The sequence below is a fragment of the Protomyctophum bolini genome (assembly GCF_963924005.1).
Source record: "Protomyctophum bolini genome assembly, chromosome: 14".
NCBI classification, from domain to species: Eukaryota; Metazoa; Chordata; class Actinopteri; order Myctophiformes; family Myctophidae; genus Protomyctophum; species Protomyctophum bolini.
The window spans coordinates 14,073,397-14,099,393 of NC_137875.1; the positions used below are offsets into that span (position 1 = coordinate 14,073,397).

Sequence of the window (25,997 nt, forward strand, 5' to 3'; positions counted from 1 at the left end):
AACAACGAAGCATATACTTTATTAATGTCTTTGTAATAGTCTATTGTTTGTGTAACTATATTTAGTTCACAGTGTTCAGTAAAATATAATTGTTTTAACAACAGTAAACGGATCAACTTGATCGGACATATATATCCTCGAATAGATAGATTACTGCTAATACCTAATAATAATAATAATAATAATATAAACAAAACAGACTATCAACTTGTGTATTTCAACTATTGTCCAGTAGATGTCGCTCATGTAAAGGTTAAGCACAGTGTAAGATTTTGTTTTGATTTTGAATAGGCCTATATGCCATTATCATTCTAGCCATGCAGTGGCTCTCAAACGTTGTCATTTCAAGGACTCCCATAATAAGCCATGAGAGTGTACAAAATGGAACTAAATGTGTACACTCCTCTAAGGTACACTCTCCGAGTTTATGCAGCCATGATGTACCACAGACCTAACCTAAACAGTGAACATATTATTTTATACAGTTGTCAGCACCCAATTTCATATAGGCAAGTAACCTACCTATAGGCCTATCTATAGAGCAGTTACAGAAAGCTACAGTTGTTAGAGTGCCAGAGAGTAGATGTGCTTAGGCTTAAATGTAAATGCTCTAACAACTCAGCCTTGAAAACAGTATGTGGAATGTTCGGTTTGTGTGTAAAAGCCTTGCCGATGATAAGAACCAAGGAGGCACTTGTGACTTGACCATTAAATGTCAATGTTTACACGGGGGGTGGTGCTGGTGCATGTAATGCTCTGTTTCTAACTTCCCACACTTGTGTGTACTTCATTATATTGTGTGTGTGACCACACAGAGATAGCAGTAGTATAGCCCATTGCCCAGTGTACCATTTGTACACTCTCTGAGTTAAATGACAGGCCCGCGCAAGGGTCAATTTGGACCCCTGCGGTCCTTGGACCCAAGGTTGAGAACCAGTGGTGTGTAGCCTACGCTCTTGACTCAAGGTGAATATGTCCTTATTGAAGAAAATCCACATGGCAGGTACCCGACCATTTCAGATCCATGTTGACACCAGAATATAACTTCCTTTTTCCCATTTTCCTCTGACATCCAGCGTGCCCCAAAGCCAATCTCCTGATTGAAATGAGATACAAAGCCAGATAGGACATCATTGATTTATGGTTGTGCGGCTTGTGCCTGATACTTAAATTGTGTAGAAGTACTACAGCATGTCTCTGTGAAAAACCACAATCCATACTGTATGTAATCAGGGCCATGATGATGAGCAGTTGCAGATGACCTCTAGCTAGCAGGCAAACTGCTCGATGATCCACTTCCATCCCTCAGGTTCTCAGCAGTGTTGGAAGAAGTACCCACATTAGTTTTTTGTTTTTAAGTAAAAAGTATCGATACCAGAATGTAGAAACTCTGTTTACAAGTAAAGTCACAAATCTTACTTGAGTAAAAGTAACAAAAGTATTGGCCTCAAAATATACTTACGGTACCAAAATCTAGGGGCGCAGATGGCCTAGTGGTTAAGGCACATGCCACATATAGGCTCTAAATTAGAGCCTATGTGAGCCTGAAGTCCAAGTCTCTCTCTCTCTGTGTTTCCTGTTTATCTCAACTGTATCATCTCAATAAAGGAAGAAAACAGAAACAGTGGTTGTTAAAAAGGTTAACAGCCACTGGTCTAAGGTAAAATCCATTCATTCATTTCAAAACTATGTACTTGTTAGAAGAGCGCATTTCCTCTTTTCCCCTTTTGAATCGTGGAGAGACAGATCCTTATTGATCTGGAGGGAGATCCTGTCATAGCAGCACTGAGCTGAGTCACATGAGGTTCCATCCAGACTTCCAGCTCATCAAGCCTGGCAGATATCCTTTATCAAGGCAGCGTGAGATGAAGGTCCTTAGAGTTAGTGTAAAGCAGCATGGTTCTCAACCATATTCATGTCGAGGTCCCCCAACCTGGAGATATATATGTTCTGTTTACGTAAGAGTTGGAGAACGAGACACCCCTGGTACTAAGTAAACACTCTAACAATATCTATATTTCTATCAGAATATAGACATATTTAACACTTATTTTGACAACAAAAAATATCACCTGTCTACAGCGACTTTAAAGAGAAATTTCACAATGCAGTAAGCATGATCAGACTGGTAGGCTATCAATAGTGATGTATTGTGTTGGAACACTTAAACCCACAAAAATGAAACCAAGTTTTAGGAAATTTATTGATCTTGCAACAGTGTCCACTGGCATTGGCGTTTCATTGAAAATAAAGTTAATGTGAAATCATAACAGAAGGTTATGGTAGGTTGGTTTTTCAAATCTTTGTTTGCAACATACAATGTTAATTGGTAAGTCCTCGATGTCAAACCAAATTGACTGCAAATGAATCTCCCAAGAATTATGATGATGGTATATTACAGCTTTGTTTTCCTTAGCCCCAAAATGTGCAATGCAACATGGAAACAAGCAAGCCATCAACACATTCAGCATCAAACATGTCCAGATGACCAACAAAAATAAACAAACAAAAAACATATTTGATTGACATCGTGTCCCTCACCCAGTCAGTAAAACGAACTTGGTAAAAAACAGATGTCTCACAGTTGCTACTCATTCCTAGCTGCCATTTGGACAGAATGCAACCATCAAATAGTGCATAGGATCATGTCAAGGAAAACAAAACAGAAATGTTGTAAAACTAAACATGTTGGACTCTGGAAAAGTAATAATGCTGGCATATCCCAATTTCATCATCCCAAATCATGACACATAGGCAAAGCCATCACATTGTGAAAAGCCAAAGAATGTGTCGGAATCCTAACCAAAGTAAAATGAATTCAGTATAAATTGATGACAAGGAAGCTGGTTTTAGTAATATAACTGCATTTCAGCTAAAGTAAAAGTAAGACACCGGCAGATGTACTTGGCAAAAGAACACAATGAAGTTTAAGGAATTGTACCTACAGTACCTATAGTCTGAAACAAAAAAGCTTTTTTGATTCCTTCACAATTTGGTTATTTTCAACGATGCGAAGGATAACCCAACACCTTTCATAACCTACAACTTTCCAGAACCCACAAAGTTCTGTGATTATGTGTTATATATTCCCATTATAACGAGAACGACCCCTGAAGGGGGAGGTGTGCGCCATAAAAAAAACATAGCATAGTGAAAATAGCCAATCTACAAACTCATCGCAAAGTCACACGTTGTGAGCATGTGGGTCTGCTATTTTAGCTATTTAGGAAACAAGTATACAGTAACACAAGTATAACTCAGGGTTAGTCCCATCTCCTGAGCAGGGGCCCAAAATTATAGCTTGGCTTGGCCAGCCGCGAGGATTCACTGAAGATTCTTCCCCGCATATGCGGGGAAGAATCTTCAGTGAATCCTCGCTATGAGGCTGGCCAAGCCAGGCTACCAAAATTACATTCTGAGAACCGTATCTGAGTCACAGCATATGAACAGAACCCAGAAATATGTTATTATAATGGCATAGTAGGGTTAACTTAGTTCTAGTGGAAAAGAACCCTAGTCTTTTGGTCCGATACCAAAAACTCGTTAACAGGAATCTGTGTACAAGTGCAATGTGGCAAATGATTTATGACTTGTTACTTATTCATATTTCTTTTGGAAATTAAGGAAAGTATTACAAAAATAAAATGCATATAAAAGACCTGGATAGTTTCAAGTTTTCAAAGATTCCCCCAATAGTTAACCAGAAATTTGTTTCAACCATTTCCATTATTATACTAAAATGTATACATGTATGTAGCAAGGGTACTTAAAACACTGGACAGAGGGCAGCAAGTCACGCCATTACCTATCACAAAGCTCTTGCCAGGGCAACAAATCAAATAATTCAAGGTAACCGTCAAATCTATGGTGACAGGTTATGAATGTGTCTTGCCAGGAAAGAAATGTGTATGTTAAATTATTTAAGGTAAGGTTGTGAATTTGTGATGTTATAAAATACTGATTTGATATACGTGTTAAATCTTCAAACTGATTCTAAATGAAAAGCCAAATTACAATCAGTGTACTGCCTCCTTATATAGTGTGAAACAATCTCATCTTATTTATATTTTTAAACCGTTTAATTGTGTCCTAAAGAAAAGTCACAAAGAGGAGTTTAGAAAATATATTTTCACCCTAAAACATGAAATACACAAGGCTTGTGTCGGTGATAAAACAAACGGTATGACATTTTCTGTTAATTTCAAAATAAAAACACAGCACCCTTTACATAGCTTCAAGTGAAAACTGAGCAGTCTGAATAACCGATACAGAGATTGGGGAGCTTTTTCACAGAGTAGCAAAAGCAGCTAATTTCATTTAAATAATAATAGCGTTCAAACACAGCCTTCCAAAACCAAACATTCTGATGACGAATTTCAAACATTCGGACAGATTCTAAGACCGGTAAGTTGTTCTAGAGCAGTGGTTCTCAAAGTGGGGTCCAGGGGGACTCTTAGGGTTCATTGAAGGGGTTCCGAATAGGTCTGTAACTCTGAGGGTGTGTAAATGGTACCAAATGGACCATATATGTACATTCTCAGAGTTATGGGGGTCTTTACTCCTTGAAATAAAAATAAAACATTTGAGAACCACTGTGTACGGTTTTATATATATATATTTTTTTTACCACCAAATTAAACTGTACGTCTCATCTAGGAATTGATTAAATTCCCTTCCCCTTGGTGTGTCAGTGTGTGATTCATTTTTACAGCTACTGGTAACAATGGAATCTATTCCACTAGACTGTGGTCTTCTAGCTAGTTTCCAAGGTTAGCCATAGCATAGCATTCCTGATGACATACTGTATTTCCATGGTTTTACACCCACACACACACACACACACACACACACACACACACACATTACACCCAGCAGCGAAACAGAGAGCGAAAGAAGATGGCTGCCAAGATGGCTCACAATATAGGTTTTTCTACAAGCCAAGCCACTGGCACACGTCTGCCAGGTCGTTTACTTCTTCCAGTGTGGATCCGATCTGTTAGATATCCATCTCGAACTGAGCATCGTCACCTGAAACACACCAAATAATACATAGCATTAGGGCTGCAACTATCTAGTTTTCTTAGCGGTTGTTCCTTCAATTACCTTTTAGTTTAATCGTTGAGTGGGTTTTTTATTTATTTTTTATAATATCAATAAATTGAATAACCATTTTTGACCCACAACAGTGTTGTGATAAAGCATTGTGATCTTCTATTTACAATTTACTTTTCACCAATAATGACATGCCCAAAATATCTACAGATTATTAAAAGATTATTTCATAAAATTATTGATTATCTATGTTTTTTTCTTTTCTTTTGGGCACAATGTGCACTGTGGTCAATCAGCAGAACTCAGAAAAGAACAGTGATGCTAGATCTGTTTCACATTACATGGTTCACTCAACTTTAGCCTTATTGTAGTATATGTGTATTATAATTCAAACTTCGGCAGGTACTACAGTATAACAGTACTATGGTGTACCTGTGTAACTGCCATTCACGTCATGTCTATTCTTTTACAAGACTACACTCTCTTGGTATGGGACGTCAGTACACACGCCCAAGTGTGGAGGTCAAATATGCGAAGGACACACGCAGGCACACACACACACCCACGCACACACCACTGTCACATGAAAAAGTATAAATTATAAATATTTTAGAGTAGGCACTAAAGGGCAATTATTTCTACCCCAATTTCTCCCAGTATAGCATAGTATGTGCAGTGACATAACCCTCCCCACCCAGCTTCCCTCCCCTGAACACAACCAAGTGTGTTCAAATAGATGCTCAGCAAGCCGGATGCACTGATGTGGATTCGGTAGTGGGGAACCTATGCGCCACCCAAGAGTCCATAAAATAAGTCTCAAGAGGTTAATTTGTTCTCACCGGCACCCGGCTTGCCATCATGGTTGCTGATGATGCGGTTGTTGGCTTCATTCTTCCTGTTCTCTCTCAGGACATTTTGGCTGGTCACCCCAGGAATGACAGGCAGGTGGGCTGGGGGGGTCTGGGCTATGGGAGAGTTACGTCTGTCCAAGAGGAACTTACGGTCGTAGATGATCCGTGTTCCTGTAAAAAGAAGACGTTATTCAAATTAATGTCACTGTTTTTTGTTTTTTTTACACGATCCAAATGCATGTCAAATGTTTGAATGTTTCAAATAGTCACAACTATAATAATAATATTAATATTAATAATTTAAAAAAAACGTTATTTGTATATCGCCTTTCATGACATGAAATGCAGCTCAAGGTGCTTTACAGAGTAATGGAGAAAGAAAGAAAAGAAAAGCAAGGCATAAAACATTAAAAATAATAGCAGTAATGCAATACAGTGAGGACATGAATAACAAGAAATGTAAAAGATCAATTAAAAGCAAGAGTGTAGAAGTGGGTCTTGAGCTGTGCTTTAAAAATGTCTACAGAGGCTGCCTGTCGAAGGTACAGTGGGAGTTTGTTCCACGCCGTCGCCCCGTAGAAGCAGAAAGCTGCTTCACCGTATTTTTTTGTTGCCATTTTTTAGGCAAAGCGAGCAGGCCAGCAGTGGAAGACCTTAGGGGGGCGATTTGGGACATATTTAGGCAGGCAGTCATGTAGGTAGGAATGTGCGAGACCATGAGAGCTTTATAAACAAGTAAAATAATTTAAAAATCAATCCTAAAAACAACCAGAAGCCAATGCAGTGAAGCTAAAACACAGTTTTAGTTAAAACTCTGGCTGACGCATTTTGTCAACCAAGGAACAAGATTCCTGTACAGGATCTCCTCACTGGTTATAGTCTTAGACTATGCATGCACCTCTTGGTACCACAGCACCTCAAAGGCCCTTAAAACAAGGCTCTAGACTTCCCAAAACAAACTGGTCAGGCTACTGCCCGATTCATAGTCTTATTTTAGAGCCGAATAAAAGTCGGTTCGGATTTGTAGAGCCTACAGTGTGATGTCATTTGAGGTTCGTGGGGGGCGGGTACCATCCTAAAGTCGTCTCTTCGGTGCTACGGAAAATGTCTGACGAGCCGAAATCATTTCGGCACTACAGCGTCAAAATAGGAGTATGAATCGGCCCTACTACTTGGCCTTAGGGTTGACGACAGAGTAGAGTACAACATCTTGCAATGGGTCTGGTCCAGATTCGCTACAGTGTAGCGGCACCACCAAGATACCCATGATGTACCTGTAAAAAAATACTTCACCAGAGTTCAACAAACCATGTGCAACCCATATTCGGTTTAAACAAGGGACTAAATTAATTTCACTCCTATGCCACCAACAGCCATTAAGACATGTGAATCTCTTGACTCCTACAAAACCGCTCACAAAGGTCACCTATGGACGGCTGCAATTAAAAACTGGCCCCTGTAAATAACGTCTGGGCCCCCCCACACACCTTTCCCCTAGCCCTAGAACGGCTCTTGTGTGTGGGGGGGCCCAGACGTTATTTACGGGGGCCAGTTTTTAATTGCAGCCGTCCATAGGTGCCCTTTGTGAGCGGTTTTGTAGGAGTAAAGAGATTCACATGTCTTAATGGCTGTTGGTGGCATTCTAGGTCTACCTTTCCCCATACTGTAGTACTGTAGTGTAGGCTACATGTTTTTCCCTTTTTTCCCTTCTTTATATTATTCAAAATTATTATTATTACGTAATGAGGCACATTGTACATTTTCACTTCATTGTCAATGGCGTTTACAAAACAAACATTGAACTAAAGACAAACATTAAACCTGCATATAGGAGGGGCTACCACCCCTCAAAAACGCCATTGACATGGACAGAGTTTAATGTTTGTTTTGTCACTAACAGAATCAGAAGCCTTGATTTGCCATACATGTAAACATGTTAGGAATTTGTTTCGGTTGTACAGTTACATAATGCAGTTACCACAGCTGCCATGGACGGCGCTATATAAACACAAACATTAAATGCCATTAACAATGAACAGTTTAATGTTTGTTTTGTCTGATAATTAATTACGTCATACAAGATTTATATAGGCCTATAGCGCCACTCACTTCACACGGGTGTGATTTATTTTAAATATAGAAGTGTATATTTGTACGTCTCTAAATATTCTGATGAATTGAAAATGGTGGACCCTGTTGTAAACAAGTGTAAATGCTTCACAGCTAAATGAGCAAATCACATTGTCTCTACCAAGGCCAGGGGGCGGGACTAAGGCATTGTTTTTGTTTTGATCGGTGACAACGGGGCTGGCTGACAACAAGCTTAATGCCAACAACATCCACACAGTCAATTAATCGATTAAAATAAAAAATAAAAAAACATGTAAGAAAATAAAATAAGAAAATCTCATTAAAAAAAACACAATAAATGCCCAAATCATAGGGTACATGTTTACTGTAAATACCTCCTGGAGTGGTGGAGAAGAAAGTGCCTCCTGGGGTCGTACAGTAGTCGTGAGGTAGCTGCGTTGTGTCGCTGATCAGGATGGTTCTGGTGGTCGGGATGGCCCTGCTCTCGCTCAGCTGACGACTGCCTGACATGGTGGTGTCACTGCTCTGTGGATGTGGATGGTGGGAATCCTTATCCGATCAATCAAACCGAACCGAACAGAACCGGGACCGGGGTGCTGGTGCTTTGTATGATGATGATCCCCGACAGCACCGTCTCTTTCCTTTCCTTTCTCCCAGCAGACAAACCAGTCAGGGCAGCAGCAGCAGCAGCCGTCAGCAGCAGGCAGCAGCAGCACCCAGCTCCCCAGCAGCACCCAACCAACAGCAAAGGCAAAGGCAGGAAGGAAGCGCCACACGCACAGCCAGGATATGAAGTCAATAAAATAAATCTTCACGTGTGCTATTTTTAGCTCCTTAATACACTTACATGCTGTAATTATTTGATCTAAAACACCCGTTTCACCAGCGCTGTACAAATAAAGTGTTTATTGTTATAATTTTGGTTGTCGTGCTGATGAAATGATGCCAGCACACTATTGATTCAAACTAAAACCCTCACCCCGTCACTGACTCTGACTGTATAACATTTTATAAATGTGTCATAAAACTATGAAAATAATTCGTATAATAGTCTAATAGTAAACTTGAACTTTATTATTTATTTATTTATTTTGCTTTTACTTCCTATCTTGTTTTTATTTGATTTAGTTTAATTTAATTTCATTCAAAGTTATCTTATGATAAAGCAAAGTTAGTTTAAATCGGCGAACGGCCTGGACAAAAACAAACGCACTCAGACCAAAGGCTGTAACGCTCCATTGCAGCACAGATCTACAAGCTCACGTCGCGGTGCGGCCTGGGTGCGAAGCGCTCAATGGCGAAGCGTCCTTATAGCTTGTAGATCTGTTCATTTGGGCCAGCGATACTGCGCGTGCGCATTGCAACATGAGCTCAATTCACTTTGAATATTGCAGATCCGGTCTGTTGCGGATACGGAAATACTATGTATATTTGTATATGTATCTTAGAGTATATAAATATCATAGACATATATAATAAATATACTCTAAGATTTGTATAGTGTGTGTGTGTGTGTGTGTGTGTGTGTGTGTGTGTGTGTGTGTGTGTGTGTGTAGTAGTACAGGATACAGTAGGCGCGTCTTTAGAGCGGATATTAACAAAGAGCAGCAAATAGAAACGACCAATGCTTTCCAGAGTGCAGTTCGTACGGAAAACCTTCTTGGTGGTGACGCGAGGTAGTAGCCGGGCTCAGACAGACTGAGCGGCCGAGCATCAGTGAAATCTACCGGTGGGACGCGGCGCAACAACGCACAAAACACCCGAAATACAGCCAACAACATGAGCTTCACGGTCGAGGAGAGGGGGAACCCCAACACCCTGAGCTACCGCCTGTTCTTCAGTAAGTCACGTTTGTTTGTACGTCTTTGTTTTTGCTCGATTGGTTGAGGAATCGATTCAAAGTCCATACATTCCCCCCACCACCCGGCCAGGGGGTTGGTTTCACCACATACAATGATCCCACGTGTCACTTCTATGTCGGAGCATTCGAACACCGACCGTACACTTTACAACTTGAACACTTAACGACGTTATACAAGCCAATATGTATATATTTGTTCCAGAGACAGATAATGCCGGGTTGTGGCAGCACGATTTGCTTTTATTACCCCACGTAAGGCACGTTATAGAGCTACAGCCCTTAAGTTTTATGAGGTGATTGCATTTTACTGCCCAGTTTAATCGATGATCATGATTACGGTATTTGAGGAATGAACTTTCTCGGATTAGATTTTTTTTTGTCCTGTAGCCTCCAGGGTAATCAATGCTGGTTGGTACCGGTGGTGGAAAGACAACGCCCTCTCTGGCCTGCAAAGGCATCTGATGCAACACACTTTACTGCACAATACAAAGCCCTCACTGATGGGGTCTCTCTCTGCAGTTCACTGACTATTACAGTAGTTGGCAGAAGTTCAGTTTGAAAACATTCAGCATTTCAAATCTTGCTTCTAATACACAACGTCGGGAACAAAGTTTTTAAGTAATTTCAGCAATGGACGTGCTAACTCAGTGGTTTATCATATTTATTTAATTTCAAACATCCCCAAGTTTGATATGCATTATAGACCCACACTCCCCCATAACTCTTGAGAGTGTACACATCACACATGTAACCAAATGGATGGTTAATGGACTTCACCCCTTTTGCAACCAGATCTTTTTTTAATGATGTTTGGGAGACGAGAAACACTTTCCTGGGGTTTTATGTGTGTATACAACGTGTTTTTAGATATTTTAGTGTTTTCAAAGTGCCAGTGATGTCATGGACACTCTGTGTGGGGGTCCCCGGAAGTTCAAGACCCACAGGAACGCACCCAGGGTACCGGCCTGGTTCCAGCGAGCAGCCCGCGTCTGAAATGGTTGAGAAATGACAGTTACCGTGTGAGGGTCCCCAGGGGGTCTCCCGAACATCCAGACCCCCAGGAACGCGCCCAGGGGGGCCAGCCTGGTTCCGGCGAGCCGCCCCACGTCTGAAATGGTTGAGAAATGACAGAGTAAGGGCCTATTCATACTCTTATTTTAGAGCCGAATCAAAGTCGGTTCGGCGCTGTGGAGCCTACAATGTGATGTCATTTGAGGTTCGGGGGGGCGGTTACCGTCCTAAAGTCGGCTCTTTGGGTGCTACAAAAAAATTCTGACGAGCCGAAATCATTTCGGCACTACAGTGCCGAAACAGCGGTAAAATAGGAGTATGAATCGGCCCTTACCATGTGGGGGTACCCAGGGGGTGACTACTGTATTGTACTCTCATTACTGTACTGTCACATCCAAAATCGTGTGTGTGGTGAACACCATCCAAACGCTATTTTCGTGCTCGGACACAGCCAGCCAGCCAGGGACACTAAGCTGTCTATAGGAGTGGTTGCACCCTAGACAGTAGATTGCCCCTTTTGCTTCCGCTATATGCTTTGCAAGGAATCTCGGGAAAGCTTGCCAATGCAATCACGCATCGCCATTTTCTCCTGTTGCCTCCATGTTGCCTTCCGTTGAGATACAGACGGCCCAGAGCCGGAAGAGGCGTCTACGTTTATATGTCTATGGTTGTCCATGGGTGAGTGCAGCAAAGCATTATGGTCAGTCATTGTAGTAATCCAGCAGTGAGAGTGAGACCAGTGTCCATGACATGGACACTTTGAAATACTAAAATATCTACAAACACAAATTACCCACAAGAACCACTGTAGTAATTTATTGTGTACATGTTTATATAATCTGACGCATTACTTGTGTGCTCTCTCTGACTGTTAAACAGAGTGTGTGCGATTATTTTGTTTCAACAGAAAATGATGAAGGAAAGTACATCTCACCATTCCATGACATACCAATGTATGCTGACAAAAGCCAGGTAAAATATGGTGAAATATTCACCTTTAATTCACATCCAAACTAGTTACATAATGATGACCATGGTGGTTGGGAGTAAACTTCAACCTGGGCTTGGACTTTTACGGACAAGTATTTTGACTTCCGGCTGGTTTTCAAATAATAGTAAATGAAACTGTTCAGACCAGGGTGCTTGGTGAGGTGACTCAGCCAGTTGGTGTGCAGAGTAGACCGTAATGCTGTGAGCGAGAGGAGAGGACCCGAGTTTGAATTATCTCCCGTCTTGTCTCGCATGTCTCACCTCTCTGAGTCTCTGCCCATGGTTTCTTGTCTGTGTGTCTGCACTCTCCTTAAACATCAAATGACATGAATATTAAAGAAAAGAAAATGAAACCTTTCCGTTTAGATAAGTTTCCCATGGAGAACAGCAAGGTTCATAGTCTGCCGGGGCAATGGCCTCGACTCTGAACCTGCCCAATCCAATATCTAATGTGATTGCTCTTATCAGTTGCCGTAGGTGTAATATTTTATGTTGCACAAAGCCATCACCCATCAATAGACATGAAGTTTGTAAATGCAAATGATAATCATTTTCCAGTATTTAGTATGTTTGTTTTGTTTAACATGATATGTAACACAATTTCATATACTTTGTAATTGATAAATTGATGGATATCTTCTTCTCTTTTCCAGAACATCTTTAACGTGGTCATTGAGGTACCAAGATGGACTAATGCAAAGATGGAGGTAGGCTCTTCAAATGACTGTAGCTTGTCGCTAGGCTCCATAGGCCTCCCATAGTAGAAACAGCCTACATCCCAATCCTCTGCACTGCGCATGCACACGGTCATTATTGGTTTTTACTTTTTAGTGCTCAGAAAGAGATAAAGTACGATGTTGGGAGCTTAATAATAAAACATTAATTCGAGGTTGCGCATAATGATAGTCCGATCGGCAGTTCATCACCTCAAGCAAGACTGGAGCGGACAGTCACTTCCGGGTCGGCCGGATAATGCTTCTTCTCTGTTTATGTCACGCACTGGCCTCACGTTACCGCCTATGGTAACGGGAGACAATGTGTTAACAGTAATAGTCATCAAAGGTAAGATGGAATAAAAGTAATATGTTAATGTTGTTTACTTTCAGATCGCTACAAAAGAGCCGCTCAACCCAATTAAGCAAGATGTGAAGAAGGGTAAACTGCGTTATGTTGCCAATGTATTTCCACATAAAGGGTACATATGGAACTATGGAGCAATACCACAGGTTTGTTTTTCTAACTGTTTGCAGAAATTATTTCTCCATCTAATTTGCTAGCTAACATGTACATTTCAGTTCAGCTTTCTAGCTGAACATTGTTATTATAATAATATTTAATTTGACATTAAGCTCTCTTAGGCTGATAAGCTCTTCGTTGTAAATCAGCGAGGGAACACCATTGTGTTTTAGGGTGATGAATGTATAATTGTATATGGAACCTAAACCCTTATTTAAGGAGCGTAACATTGAGGTATGAAACCTCTTTTTGCAAGTGAGACCTGGCCAAGATGGAGCCAAAGCAGTACAACAACTTAAAAAAATCTGTGCAACAAATTCGACCCAAAAAGATGAAAATACAACTAACCGTTAGTGCTCTGGGCACAAACATGAGCAGGACATGGACAGTTTTTCCATTATGCCCCTTTAAAATCCCATGAGACAAGGTGATCTAATTAAAGTTTTGCCTGCAAATCATTTCCATGACCATGGTCCTTGATTAAACAAACTCATCTTGCCTACATCGGTTCGAATAGCAAGTAACATACAATGTAACCATTTCTCTGAATGTAAGTTCTAACAAAAAACAAAAACATATTTATGTACATTGTACACACAGGCTGCTTAACCAAAATATCCTTATAAATAATAACCGTGACAGTATTGCATCCTACACAGTGACCAAACGACCAAATTGTAACTATTACTTCACTCTGATTCTGTTTTGTTGGCTGCGTAGACATGGGAAGACCCAGGACACAAAGATGAAGACACTGGCTGCTGTGGTGACAACGACCCAATCGACGTTTGTGAGATTGGTAGTAAGGTACAACATCTGTTTATAATTCTAAATATGCCTGATCATCCAACAGCCTTTTACAACATTTTAACTTTTTAAGCCGGTGGTTGTCAAACGTTTTAATTTCATTGACCGTGGTATGCATTATGCCCACTGCCCTCCACAACACTTTGAGAACCAGATTTATTTTATTTTAGATTGAGTCACAAAGAAGACCACAAGTCTCCATACTGGGGCCAAGTGTTATACTTCTCTAGTGGTGTTTGTTTGGTAGAACAGATGCACAATGTTATAGGTGTGCTGTGCTGTGTTGTGTCTATCTATCCATCTTTGTACAGCGATTACATATAGAGTGAGAAAAATGGAACGGGGAGTGCCTGTCTTTGTGGGGCCAGGCCGTGGCCAGGTCCCTTTGAGGCCGAGCCTCCCGAGGGCGACGAAACCAGGCACTGCTCCATTGTTCTCACTTGTAGGTTTCCTACTGTATATGTTCTGTAACATATATATACACAGTATACTGTATGTATATGTTCTGTAACATATATATACAGTATACTGTATATAGGATGTATACATATTCTGTTAAACTCCTTGCAAAAAGTTTGAAAACGTAACTTAACTTCAGTTGATTATTTCTCCCCTTCAATAATATCACTTGTATTTTATATCATGTTTATCTTTGATTAGTCAGCTTTCCCCACGAGGTATAACTTGTAAAGACCACAATTGTGGAATGAGCAGCTAAGCATGTGGGTAGTGCCCCCAGAAAACGTACCAAAATATGATTCTGTTAGTATAGTAATCGTTTTGAGCAGTTACGAAATGTGAAACGGAGTCCTGTAACTTTGACATCTGTCAAATCTCTGAAAGAATGCATATTGTTCAGGAACCGGATTTCTGGGGATGTTTTCTTCCTGGAATGGCCACTTCGCTGTCTGTTTTTGGCTTCACCAGTCTCACTGAACTTGGTCCCAAGTTTGTACACCAAATAATGACACCAAATAATGCTGCCAAATGCCAATCTGCGTAACGGAAAAGCTTTCACTTGTCCTATTGCACAGGCCTAGTATCCTGAAGCAACAAACATTGCATGTTTTTGTGAGGAGTTTATATAAATATAATTGACTTGAGTGTGTTTTCTAGGTGTGTTCCCGTGGTGAGGTAGTCAAGGTGAAGGTACTTGGAGTTTTGGCCATGATTGATGAGGGTGAGACTGATTGGAAAGTCATTGCAATCAACGTAGAAGACCCTGAAGCCAGCAGCTTCAACAGTAAGCACATGCTTCCCCTTTACATTTTTACAATTTTCTTTCGCCCCCACACAAATTTCTGCGTTGTCACTCTTAAATCCTACTGACTCACCTACCAGTGAGGAGCTCCCACCGGGAGAATGTAGACTCTATATCCTTTGAACACTCCCTGCTGACAGTTGCCGCCCTAGCTTGTAGAATTACGTGCAGTGATAATTATCACTCTCCTGGCCCGGCTTCCCTCCCCTGAACAAGCCAAGTGTGTTTGTGTGGAAGCTTGACAAAGCTGAATGCAGGGGGATTTGAACCCACAACCTCCGGTGGTGGGCAGGCACCACTGTGACCACTGTGTCCCAAAAAACACTTTTCCCCCCCTATTGTACACCTGATATTGCAGCTTGCTAGCTATTGATTTTTTTTATTGCCATTGTTTATTGCCAACAAAAACATAGGTCTACCGTTAATGGCTTAAATATCTGAAACCCTGCCCTCTATAGGTTGAAAATGTTAGAAAAACTGTGTGCTGTTGCACTGTACTTTATGCCTCTGTGGAGTACAGTCCCAACACGACATCCTACCGTCACACGATTTTAAAACGGGCAGGCTCTGAATCAGCAAGTGGCTTTCATTTTAGCTTTTGTGAGTCTAACTATAGTCTACTCTAGTCTAAACTGACTATTTTGTGATTTTTAGATATTAGTGATGTACAAAGACTGAAACCTGGCTACCTGGACGCCACAGTCGACTGGTTCAGGAGGTACAAAGTTCCAGACGGGAAACCAGAGAACCAGTTTGCCTTCAATGGAGAATTCAAAGACAAGGTACCTCACATCATGTCTGAACATAATAATGTTATTGACATTCAGTTTGCTGATGATCAATGTTGCAAATCATCTTTCTAAAGATGGACAAATAAATTAACCTTTAAGACGTGTGCGTAATTACGATTTCTAAGATATGACATATTTTACTCAAACAATTGCTTTTATTCTGTTTTCAGGACTTCGCTATTGAGACAATCAAGAGCACTAACGACTTCTGGAAAGACCTCATCTCCCAAAAGACCAATGACGGAGGACTGAACTGGTAACTAGAGGATTTAGTTTTTCTTTGTTTTTCTTTTGACAGACGGCAGCCGGCATTTGCTTTACCGTCTTGTCCATTCGTGATGCATAAAATCAGCTGCTTGCCATGCCAATACATCCAAACTCAAAGTATAATAAGGAAACGGGCAGCTGTTCTATTATTGACCAAGGGATATTCCAGCAGTGTCACACTCGCTGTTAAAACACACAACAACCTAAACCATTAGGGAGGGCTTACCGTCTGGCTTTTAAAGCCTAGCAGGAGACCAGCCTAATTACGTACAGGTAAACCACATTCCTGCTGACTCCCCTTGCAGCCTGCCACAAACCACACCTCGCTACCACATACACTCACTCAGTGGCTCTATAATAGATACGGTGTATCGGTTCATGAATGCAAACAACCCACTACTCTAAAAGGAGAGTGATGTGTGGCTGCAAGTCTATATAAAGCATTGTTTGCGGAAAGGGCCATGAGGTTCAGTTCCATCAACATCTGAGTGAATTTGAAACGTGGTATGATTGTTGGTGCCAAAACAGGGTTGTTTTACAGCATTGCAGAAAGAGCTCCTCGCCTGTACAGCACTGGTTCTCAAGGTGGCGTCCGGGTTCCAGGCGGTTCTGATACTCTGTGTGTGTGTACCTAACAAAATGGTCACAGTACTATAGTAGTGCACAGTATAACGAGGAGGATTTGATACTTGTCAATTATAAACGCATTGGCCTGACAAATCTACTGCCCAGAAATGTCCTGAACAAGGTAAAATAAGAAACTACAGGCAGAGGGGTCGGCTCTCTGCAGATACAGACACTGCCACACACTTCTAGTGGGACACGAGGGATGATTGAGAGGGATTATTTTGGTCTATAAAAAGACAATCCTACCTTTTAAAGCAGCGGTTCCCATCCCAACCTTTGGTGAAACAGGGCACACTTGAAAATCTCCAAAGTATCCGTGGCCCTCCTACAGACACTTGCAGCTATCAGCTGCCGTGTTAAGTAGCCGGATGGTTTGACCACGTGCATTTTCAGAGAATGTTTATTCTCACATAATGGGAGTAAATGCAATGACCAATATCACCCTCCGCACCCGACTTCCCTCCCTCAAACACGGGCCAGTTGTGTTCGGCGTCAGACAAAGCTGGCTGCACCACGTAACGGTGGATTTGAACCCATAACCTCCGTGGTGGTGGGGAGGGACGTTTTTATCACTGCGCCACCAGAGTGCCATTTGTTAACCTTTTTTAAAGATTTTATTTTAAATAATGTTTAATGTTTTGGCAGTTATTTGCATTATCCTCATGGCCCACCAGTGGGTCCAGGCCGACAGCACATGAATGGGAATTGCTGCTTTAAAGAAAATTTAATCCCAAGTACACTGAGTCTTAGTAGACGTGTGGTGCAACAGTTTAAGCTTCTCGATAATGAATGACCATTTCTTCCCCATTACAGCAAAAACACATGTGTTTCATCGGGTGAAAGTCCTTTTTGCTGCTCAAAGGAGGAGGCCAAAGCTGTTGTTGATGAGGTCGGTACCATTTTTGTTTTAGGTGTGGCTCTTGAATCAGTATCGGTATCCAATCTCAGAAACCAGGAGTTTGTAGGTCTGTATTTTATGACATTTGGCACAAACGTCCTCTTGGACTCAAGGATGAACTGATTAGAGTCAAGATCACTGTGACCTCACGAAACGCGTTCATTAAATTCCTTTCAAAGTCTTCACTGCATGTACTATGCGAGTCTGGACAGACCGATGCAATCGGCAACTGATTGGCAGAGGCATACAACCACGATGCTCTATTTCTACTTTGTTGTTTCATCTAAATAATCATATATTCTTAATTCAAGATATTTACATAATCTGTCCACTTTTAGACCTGTCCGTGTGGAACAGAAGACCCTATCCCTTCATCAGGTAAGGAGCCATTGAAATTATCCCATTTTAGGCCTGACATCGAAATGTAAAAGATGTCTAGAGTTATAAATCATGACGGTTTTCTGTGGTGCTCAATATTTCATGTCAAAATTATATGTAATAGGCGGCCGACCCCCATCTGAAAATATGTTGTTCCACCAAGAAGCAAATATTTGAGTTAAAAACGTTGGCTCTGAAAGAATATATATTCAACGATTTACACCACATTTTGACGTATTTTTCAATAGCTAAAGTATAACATAATGTTTAAAACACCAAAAGGGGTTCCCGCCCAGTATGGGTTATTGATGAAAAGTTTGAGAACCACATGAATAAACTACGATGATCCTGTTGATGGTGTTTCGTTCGTTTTACCACAAAATGGTAACGTTTTTGTGTTTCTCTCTTTGCAGTGGACCAATGGTTCTACTACGAGAGGAAGTAGCCCACGAGCTGTTTTGTCCGTGTCTCATCTGACAAAGACGTACTTGAAGATGAAGCACTTAGAGCTACCATAGATGGGGGGGTTAGATGGGACAGCTGCTTTCCCTGTAGATTGGAGATGATGGCATCGATAACTGTAGCAGCGAGGAATATCGACGTGAACTGTACATGTTTGTTTTCTTTGCCCAATGTTCCACATTATTTAAAACAAAGATCTCTTTTGAGATGTGCTGTCAACTACATGATGATGGTACAGGTAGTTTCACCCCAGTAGCTACATGTGTACTGTACGAGACTCGACTGCTTTAATAAAGCTTTTCCGTTTAAAATATTGTGTTGATTTCTTAAGTTACAATACTTAAGAATGTGTATTGGATTTTTTTTTCATGGTTGCGAGAGCACATATACATTTAGCTGTAGAGACCTAGAGACCCAGATGTCATGTATTGACGTCTACATCCGTGGTTCAGATTCAGATATCTTTATTTACACATAGGAATTTGTTTTGACATTAACATGAGTGAAAACGCAGAACACGTTAACGCTACAGCAGCCCTGGACAGCCCCATCTCAACCCTTTTCATATCAAGGTCCATCATTTATTCGGCATTTGAGCCACAGTCACAGACCACCATTTCATGAGATTTAGCCTCAGACCCAAAACCAGAATATTGTATTATCGTTGGATAAGATTTTGTCCACAATCATGCAGTACCATAGACGATAAAAATAACAATTATTCTATATTCAAAGATCTATATAACGGTCCATTTGGTTACCAACTGTCCATTATTTATCTGGGGACCACCTGGAGCCCCCTCAAGGACCTCTATGGATCATTGGTACCAAGCCATAATAAATTAATGAAAAGGTTAATGCATGTTAGTAATGTATTTAATGTCTATCTCATAGCATTTTGTCTTTTTATGTGGGACCAATCACCAATGGTTTAAAATTGTTGGGCAAGCATACATTTCAGCATTGCAAGACTGCCCCCTGGTGTCCGCTCAAAAATAGTTTGAACTGTCTAAAAAGTTCACAAACTAGTGGTGACTGCCCTGGCCTGAACTGACTGAACTCCCTGTTGTGATGCCATCAGAAAAACTTTTTTTTGTCGTTTATATTAATTGTTTCCATAAGTTAATTATGAGTTGTGTGTTATATTTGTGCTGTATGATTGGGGTTCATTATCCAAAGGCTTCTATATTAGTAGGCTGCCGTCGTGGTGGGTTTAAATAATGCTTTCAAAGGATCATATTCGGCATGTGACCCCTCCCATCTGACCCCCTCTTCCCAAAAAGACCGTTACGCAGTTCCGGTGAATTGTCAAATGTTGTAACCTGCCGGGGCCAGAGCAGCTTGGACCAAAGAGCGAGTATTTTCATCGGGAGTTGACAAAACGCTCACAAATTAAGGTAAAAAAAACAGCTCGTCAGGATCATCTTGCTTGTTTGACATTGAACTTGAATGCATGAAGGGGAACAGCTGCCTTGAAATACGTAAGAGTCCACGGCGTGAGTGAGAGGTTTATTATAGTTTATTGAATTGTTGTTGTTGAACAGCTGAGCGCAAGTTGCGCAACTCTCAGTGCGGCTGTTTACAACAGCTTTGTTTCGTGGCTGCATGCTGAATAATGTTGAAAGTCGTCACTTATTTCCTCATTATTGATTGTAATATAGTGGTGTGCTGCATTCAGATTCAACAGAGTGACAGGTGTGTGTGTGTGTGTGTGTGTGTGTGTGTGTGTGTGTGTGTGGTCATGGGGGGCGATGCGATCGAGTGTCATAGTCACAACCTGTCATAAAAATAGTCTGGGCAAGAATAACACACACTGTCTTCAGACTGTGAGAGGGTGACACAGCTTTCTTAACAAACTACAGTTAATGTATTTAGGACAGACATCTCTTTAATAAAGATTTTAATAAAGACATTTCCAACATCTATCGGATCAAACTCCAGTAGACTACATTTAATTAGACTGCTCTCTAAACATTAAACAACTACAAGGCTACTATTTATTATATGCTATCTGATCAAGCTACACTGCTACAGTATAGCTAGTTAGCTACAGACTGAGACTGCTCTTTGAGCAAACTACAGTTGATTCATTAAGACAGACAGCTTTCTGAACAAACTAGCCAGATTTTATGGCTCTGTGAACAATCCAGCTACAGTTCATATGTGGTGGTGTGCTGTATAGCTTTGTTTTCTCCTCCAGGCAGCATCCAGTTTGTTCCCCTTGTGTGGTTGCACCACAGGGCTTACACATACCAGTAAAGTAATCCAGGGTCAGGGCATGCAGCGGAGCAAACAATGCACTTCAGTGCAAGATTTCCAATGCAATAGTATCCTTATTGCAAAAGCGTTTGGATGTCAAACATCTTATTAGGCTGGCCATATAGCTGAGCGGTGTGGTGTTGATAATCAGAAGGCCTCCGGGCCCGCCCATGTCAAAGTGTGCCTGAGCAAGACTCCTTACACGGCACCTAACAGCTCACCGCCTCACCCCATCCAAAGCTCTGAGGTCGGCCAACCAGTTGCTTCTGGTTCTGCCAAAAGACTAGGCTAAAAGCCAGAGGAGAGCCTTCGTGGTGGCCGCCCCTCAGGCCCGAGAACACCTTGCCCCTACATCTGACCAGAGCTACCCAGTCGATTGATCTTTTTAAATGTCTATTAAAGATTTCTTCTCCCTGGCATTTAGACGATTTAGTGACAGCTGAGCCTTGTTGTGTGAATGTGGAATGTATGAATGAATGAACCATTGTAAAGCGCTTTGAGCACTTGGAAAAGCGCTATAAAAACACATTAATATTTATTTATATGTCATGTCTTTGTATTGTTTTAACCTAAATGTGCTCTATAAATACATTTAGAGTTGAGGATGGTTGAAGCTGAACCTGATTTTCCCTTGTAGTATTAACACATTCCTATACAGTTTATTGTGTGTGTGTGTGTGTGTGTGTGTGTGTGTGTGTGTGTGTGTGTGTGTGTGTGTGTGTGTGTGTGTGTGTGTGTGTGTGTGTGTGTCCTGAAGATGTTTCTGTGAAGGAAGTTGGAACATACCTGCACAACTGTCCTGAAGTGCACTTGAGCAAGGCACTAAACCCCCAGCTGCTCAGTGGCCAACTGTATAATAATATAAGAACTTAAGAAGACTGTGGTTGTACTAGGCATCTCCCAGGTTTTTGTGTGTGTGTGTGTGTGTGTGTGTGTGTGTGTGTGTGTGTGCGCGTGTGTGCGCGTGTGTGTGTGTGTGTGTGTGTGTGTGTGTGTGTGTGTGTGTGTGTGTGTGTGTGTGTGTGTGTGTGTGTGTGTGTGTGTGTGTGTGTGTGTGTGTGTGTGTGTGTGTGTGTGTGTGTGTGTGTGTGTGTGTGTGTGTGTGTGTGTGTGTGTGTGTGTGTGTGTGTGTGAGAAGCAGGGTGAAAAAGCACTCACTGCTCAGCATACCTACCCTGGGTAAATAAAATAAACAACAGACCTTGCTGTGTGCTTCTCTCCTGTCATGTGATAACAGATAATATGTCTATATTTCAGCAGGCTGAAGACATGTCTTTCATCCTTGATTGGCTCTACAAGAGTGTCAGCAGTGTCTTGCAACTATTAGGTACAGTATTAATCAATCAAAGATTGACTTACTTGCTAAAACGTGAGATAATATTAGTGATTTCCTGAACGTGCTACCTATCCATGCTATTGTAACACCTGAGATTCAAACCCGGAGTTCCCATGTGCATGGGACTAGGGTAGGCCTAAATGCCAAACGCCTACCACTTATGTCAAGAGGGAATCCCCCCTTGGCCAGGGGATATATTAGGCATTTGGGCTTCAGATTGAGTTACTCGGCTACTACACACTATTTGTCTCTTTCCGCCGATATAATTTTGACATTAAACGTGTGTTGTTTTTTTCTCCTGTCCTCAGGGTTGTACAGAAAGTCTGGCAAGCTGGTGTTTCTCGGTCTGGATAATGCAGGAAAAACCACACTGTTGCACATGCTCAGAGACGACAGGCTGGGACAGCATGTGCCCACGTTGCATCCAAGTAATAATTTCATTCATCTGCATTTTATAGAAACTGGCCCTGTTTATTATCACCGCAGGGGGATGGATCTGTCTTATCTTTTAGCTCATGTCTGTGAAATTGTCTTTCTTCAGCATCTGAGGAGCTGACTATTGCTGGAATGACTTTTACCACATTTGATCTTGGTGGACATACACAAGGTAGGTCATCATTCATAAGACGGGCAAAAGAAAAAGAAAGTCTGCCTACTGTAGTGTAAAGGGCTTCCAGTCAAAACATTGTCGGGGGGCCCTCTACATTTCATTTGTGTGCATATTTCATTTGTTATTTTGCCAGTCTTGTTCGGTTGGTCCTGCACCTGCCTTTTAGTGGATGTGCAAGCTTGTTTTCTTGTTAAGTTCATTGATTGAGTGATTGGATACTTTATTAAATTAATAATTAATTGGGGTTTTTTACAGTAAAGTAGTACAGTCAAAAGTTAAGCTAAAAGAATAACAGAAAAAGCCTAGAGAGGCTTGTTAGTTGTTTCCATTGGGGTCCATTATAAGAGTCATTATGTAAGAGCCTTGTGAAATCAAATTTTTTCCCTGAACTGTATTTAAAATTATAAAGGGAAACGTCAAAGTCATTGAGGCTATGCCTAATGCTGTTCCCTGACAATGAATATAATTATATGTCTGACTCTTGCAGCGCGAAGAATCTGGAAGAACTACCTCCCTGCCATTAACGGTATTGTCTACATGGTGGACTGTGCTGATCATGCACGGCTAGCAGAGGCTAAAGTTGAACTTGATGTAAGTCCTATTGTTATTGACATCTTTAAAAGCCACTAAAACAGTCATTGTTGTACTTGTTTCTAGTTGGCATGTTGTCATGTTTATGGACATGTCCTGTCTCTCTCTAGGCTCTGCTAACAGATGAAACCATCAACAACGTGCCGGTCCTCATCCTGGGGAATAAGATCGATCGCCCAGAAGCCGTCAGTGAAGATATCCTCAGAGGAATGTTTGGTCTGTACGGTCACACGACTGGAAAGGTGAGTTCATAAGGTCTGACTGTTAACAAGTATTTGATGACCGGCGAAGTCTCCGGTGGGACTGACAGCCAAAAACTAAATCATCTCCATTAATTCAAGGCGTCACGGGGTGTGTAATTGACAGAAAATAAGTAATAAATATTTTTTTCTACTTTAAATGTAAAATTATCTTATATCCGACTGAGAGAGGTAATTGCAACTGGTGCGTCTAGTGTCCAATTCGGTGCACAGTCTGCTTCAAATCCTACCTGACAAAGACATCAGGGTCTAAATTTGGTATGGAGACCTAAAGTCAAGATAAAACTTCACTACATGTCCAAACATGTAGAAAGTGATGTTAATCTGTTGTGATCCATTCTTTGTTTCAATTGTGTGCCTTTGTTTATTGTTTTAGGGCACCGTATCATTGAAGGAGCTGAACTTGAGGCCAATGGAGGTCTTTATGTGTAGCGTGCTGAAGAGACAGGGCTACGGGGATGGATTCCGCTGGCTTTCCCAATATATTGATTGAGTTATAGCGTTTTTTACATTTTTTACTTAATTGGTTTACCATTTTGTTCTATGCACACGAGAACAGGTCCTGCACAAAAGAACACCTGCTGGAAAGATATTTTCATACATACGGTACATACTATATTTATTCAAGGCTCAGACTAAAAAGAAATGTATTTCACATGATATAATGGCATTCAAAGATCTGTAAATCACACAAGAGTAGGTCAAAGATTAGTACAACATTAGTTTGTCATTCAGTATAACAAAGAATAACAAACATGAATAAGACACATTCTCTGAATGACTGTAAAATCCTGTGTTCATTTATAATTTTTCTACGCTCTCAGAATTAAATGGACACGGATGGACTTTACGGAGTACTGAACAGTTAGAGTACGAGTACGACATGATGCTACATTAAATGGTTTCTTCTTGGTACTTTGTAAGAAGCAGCCGTCTCCTCCATATGGGACATGTCAGCACTGTGAGCCAGATTGTGACCCAGGTTTATTTTTAGGGCTTGGTGTTGGCTTACACTGAAGGTCGATTTGGTTAACATTTCCGTTGTCAGAGCTGCTCTTTCCCAATTTAGCAAAATTGAAAATCAAGCTACTTTGTCGGTATACGTCAAGCGAGCTTCCTTCGCACTGACTGTGCAAAGTAGAATTTATTTTAACTGTATTAAGTAAAAGGTACATTTGAGTATGGATAATGCTGAAGAGTGTAATTATTTCTATAGAAAGTGTGCCATATGATAGCATGACTAGACAGCCTACCTCTCAACATACCAAACCGTTTTGAATGTACATTAGTTTTATTTTTCAGAATTAATAGTTTATACACAAAATAATATATATATTTTTCTTTTTCAATTAATAGTTTACCTTACCACTACAACCCGATTATATGAATGTGACCACAAGTGCATTATCTGTGTGAGCTTTATTTATTTATGATATTACAGAGAGATATTTTATAATTGCAATGCATTGTTACAGCATTAGCACAACCAGGTGATGGATGTTATCAGCTGCTTACCTGTTTTTATGGATACAAGAAGAGTGGGCACCTAAACATTGTGGGAACCTCAATGTCATTTGTTCCAACAAAATGTAATAATAATAATAATTATTATTTATTTAAATTATGGGAAGAAATAAAAAGCCAATTAAACATTAAGGTGCCCACTCTTTCGCTTACCTTTCTTATTAGTGGTTAGTTACTGTGAATAGACTTGAGTACTTGGTGACTATTGCCTGCCCTGTGTGTGCAGTTCAAATATGAGAGTACTTGGGCGGTAGGCCTACTTAAGATTTTGAACAAAGTACATAGGCCCTATATGGTAAAATACCTATGACTGCAGCAGCAATACTAGTATTATTATTACTTTGTAAATATTACATTATTATGCAATTCTGGGATGGATCTGTTAGAGAATTAGGCTATAGGGTATATTATATTTTGGGAAGAAAAAATGTTTGGAGTTTGGATATAATAAATCTTTTTGAAAATCTTGCCGGGGTTATTGTTTTTTTTCTATATCAGTGTGTTCTCAAAGGTCCAGAGTAGCCTCAAGTAACTCAATGTTAACTTAAAATTCTATCTGGCATCCGAGTATTGTTTCTGAGTTGCTTGTGGCTAGGTCCATGGTGCCTTTAGGGCAGGCCAGCAGGTTTCTTCAACGTTTTCTGGCCAACTTGGCCAAGGACCCCTTTAGTCAAATTGGGGTGGTCTTTTTGTGGGGATGTGATGTAGTACATTGATTGGATGTCTTATGCTAATAGAGCAAGATGTTCCAAAATACCAGTGTTGGACTCATGTTAATGTGTTCATTTTCAACCACTTATATTATATCACACAAAGATTTGGCGGACTCCCTTT

General features: G+C 40.8%; 3 protein-coding genes across 6 annotated transcripts; 2 read left to right on the forward strand and 1 right to left on the reverse strand.

The window, feature by feature from the left end:
• Positions 1–2,185: 2,185 nt before the first annotated feature.
• On the reverse strand, positions 2,186–8,732 carry eif4ebp2 (eukaryotic translation initiation factor 4E binding protein 2). Its single transcript, XM_080782768.1, has 3 exons — positions 8,369–8,732; positions 5,892–6,074; positions 2,186–5,028 (listed from the first exon to the last, which is right to left on the reverse strand). Exons 1-3 carry the CDS (start codon positions 8,502–8,504, stop codon positions 4,997–4,999), a joined length of 351 nt encoding a protein of 116 aa, XP_080638894.1. The 5' UTR covers positions 8,505–8,732; the 3' UTR covers positions 2,186–4,996.
• Positions 8,733–9,638: 906 nt separating this feature from the next.
• ppa1b (inorganic pyrophosphatase 1b) lies at positions 9,639–18,888 on the forward strand. The gene is made up of 11 exons (XM_080781648.1): positions 9,639–9,834; positions 11,774–11,838; positions 12,510–12,563; positions 12,963–13,082; positions 13,813–13,899; positions 15,016–15,142; positions 15,815–15,942; positions 16,122–16,207; positions 17,659–17,734; positions 18,082–18,121; positions 18,535–18,888. Exons 1-11 carry the CDS (start codon positions 9,774–9,776, stop codon positions 18,564–18,566), a joined length of 876 nt encoding a protein of 291 aa, XP_080637774.1. The 5' UTR covers positions 9,639–9,773; the 3' UTR covers positions 18,567–18,888.
• Positions 18,889–19,877: 989 nt separating this feature from the next.
• Positions 19,878–25,631, forward strand: sar1ab (secretion associated, Ras related GTPase 1Ab). Of its 4 annotated transcripts, none has more exons than XM_080782291.1 (7): positions 19,878–19,980; positions 22,100–22,169; positions 22,487–22,606; positions 22,720–22,785; positions 23,276–23,379; positions 23,490–23,621; positions 24,016–25,631. In XM_080782291.1, the coding sequence occupies exons 2-7, from the start codon at positions 22,112–22,114 to the stop codon at positions 24,130–24,132; spliced, it is 597 nt and encodes a 198-aa protein (XP_080638417.1). In that variant the 5' UTR covers positions 19,878–19,980; positions 22,100–22,111; the 3' UTR covers positions 24,133–25,631. The 4 variants fall into 4 exon arrangements, with proteins under 4 accessions (XP_080638417.1, XP_080638418.1, XP_080638419.1 ...); XM_080782292.1 differs by having other exon boundaries at positions 19,892–19,980; positions 22,103–22,169; XM_080782293.1 differs by having other exon boundaries at positions 19,931–20,064; positions 22,103–22,169.
• The last annotated feature ends 366 nt before the right edge of the window (positions 25,632–25,997 follow it).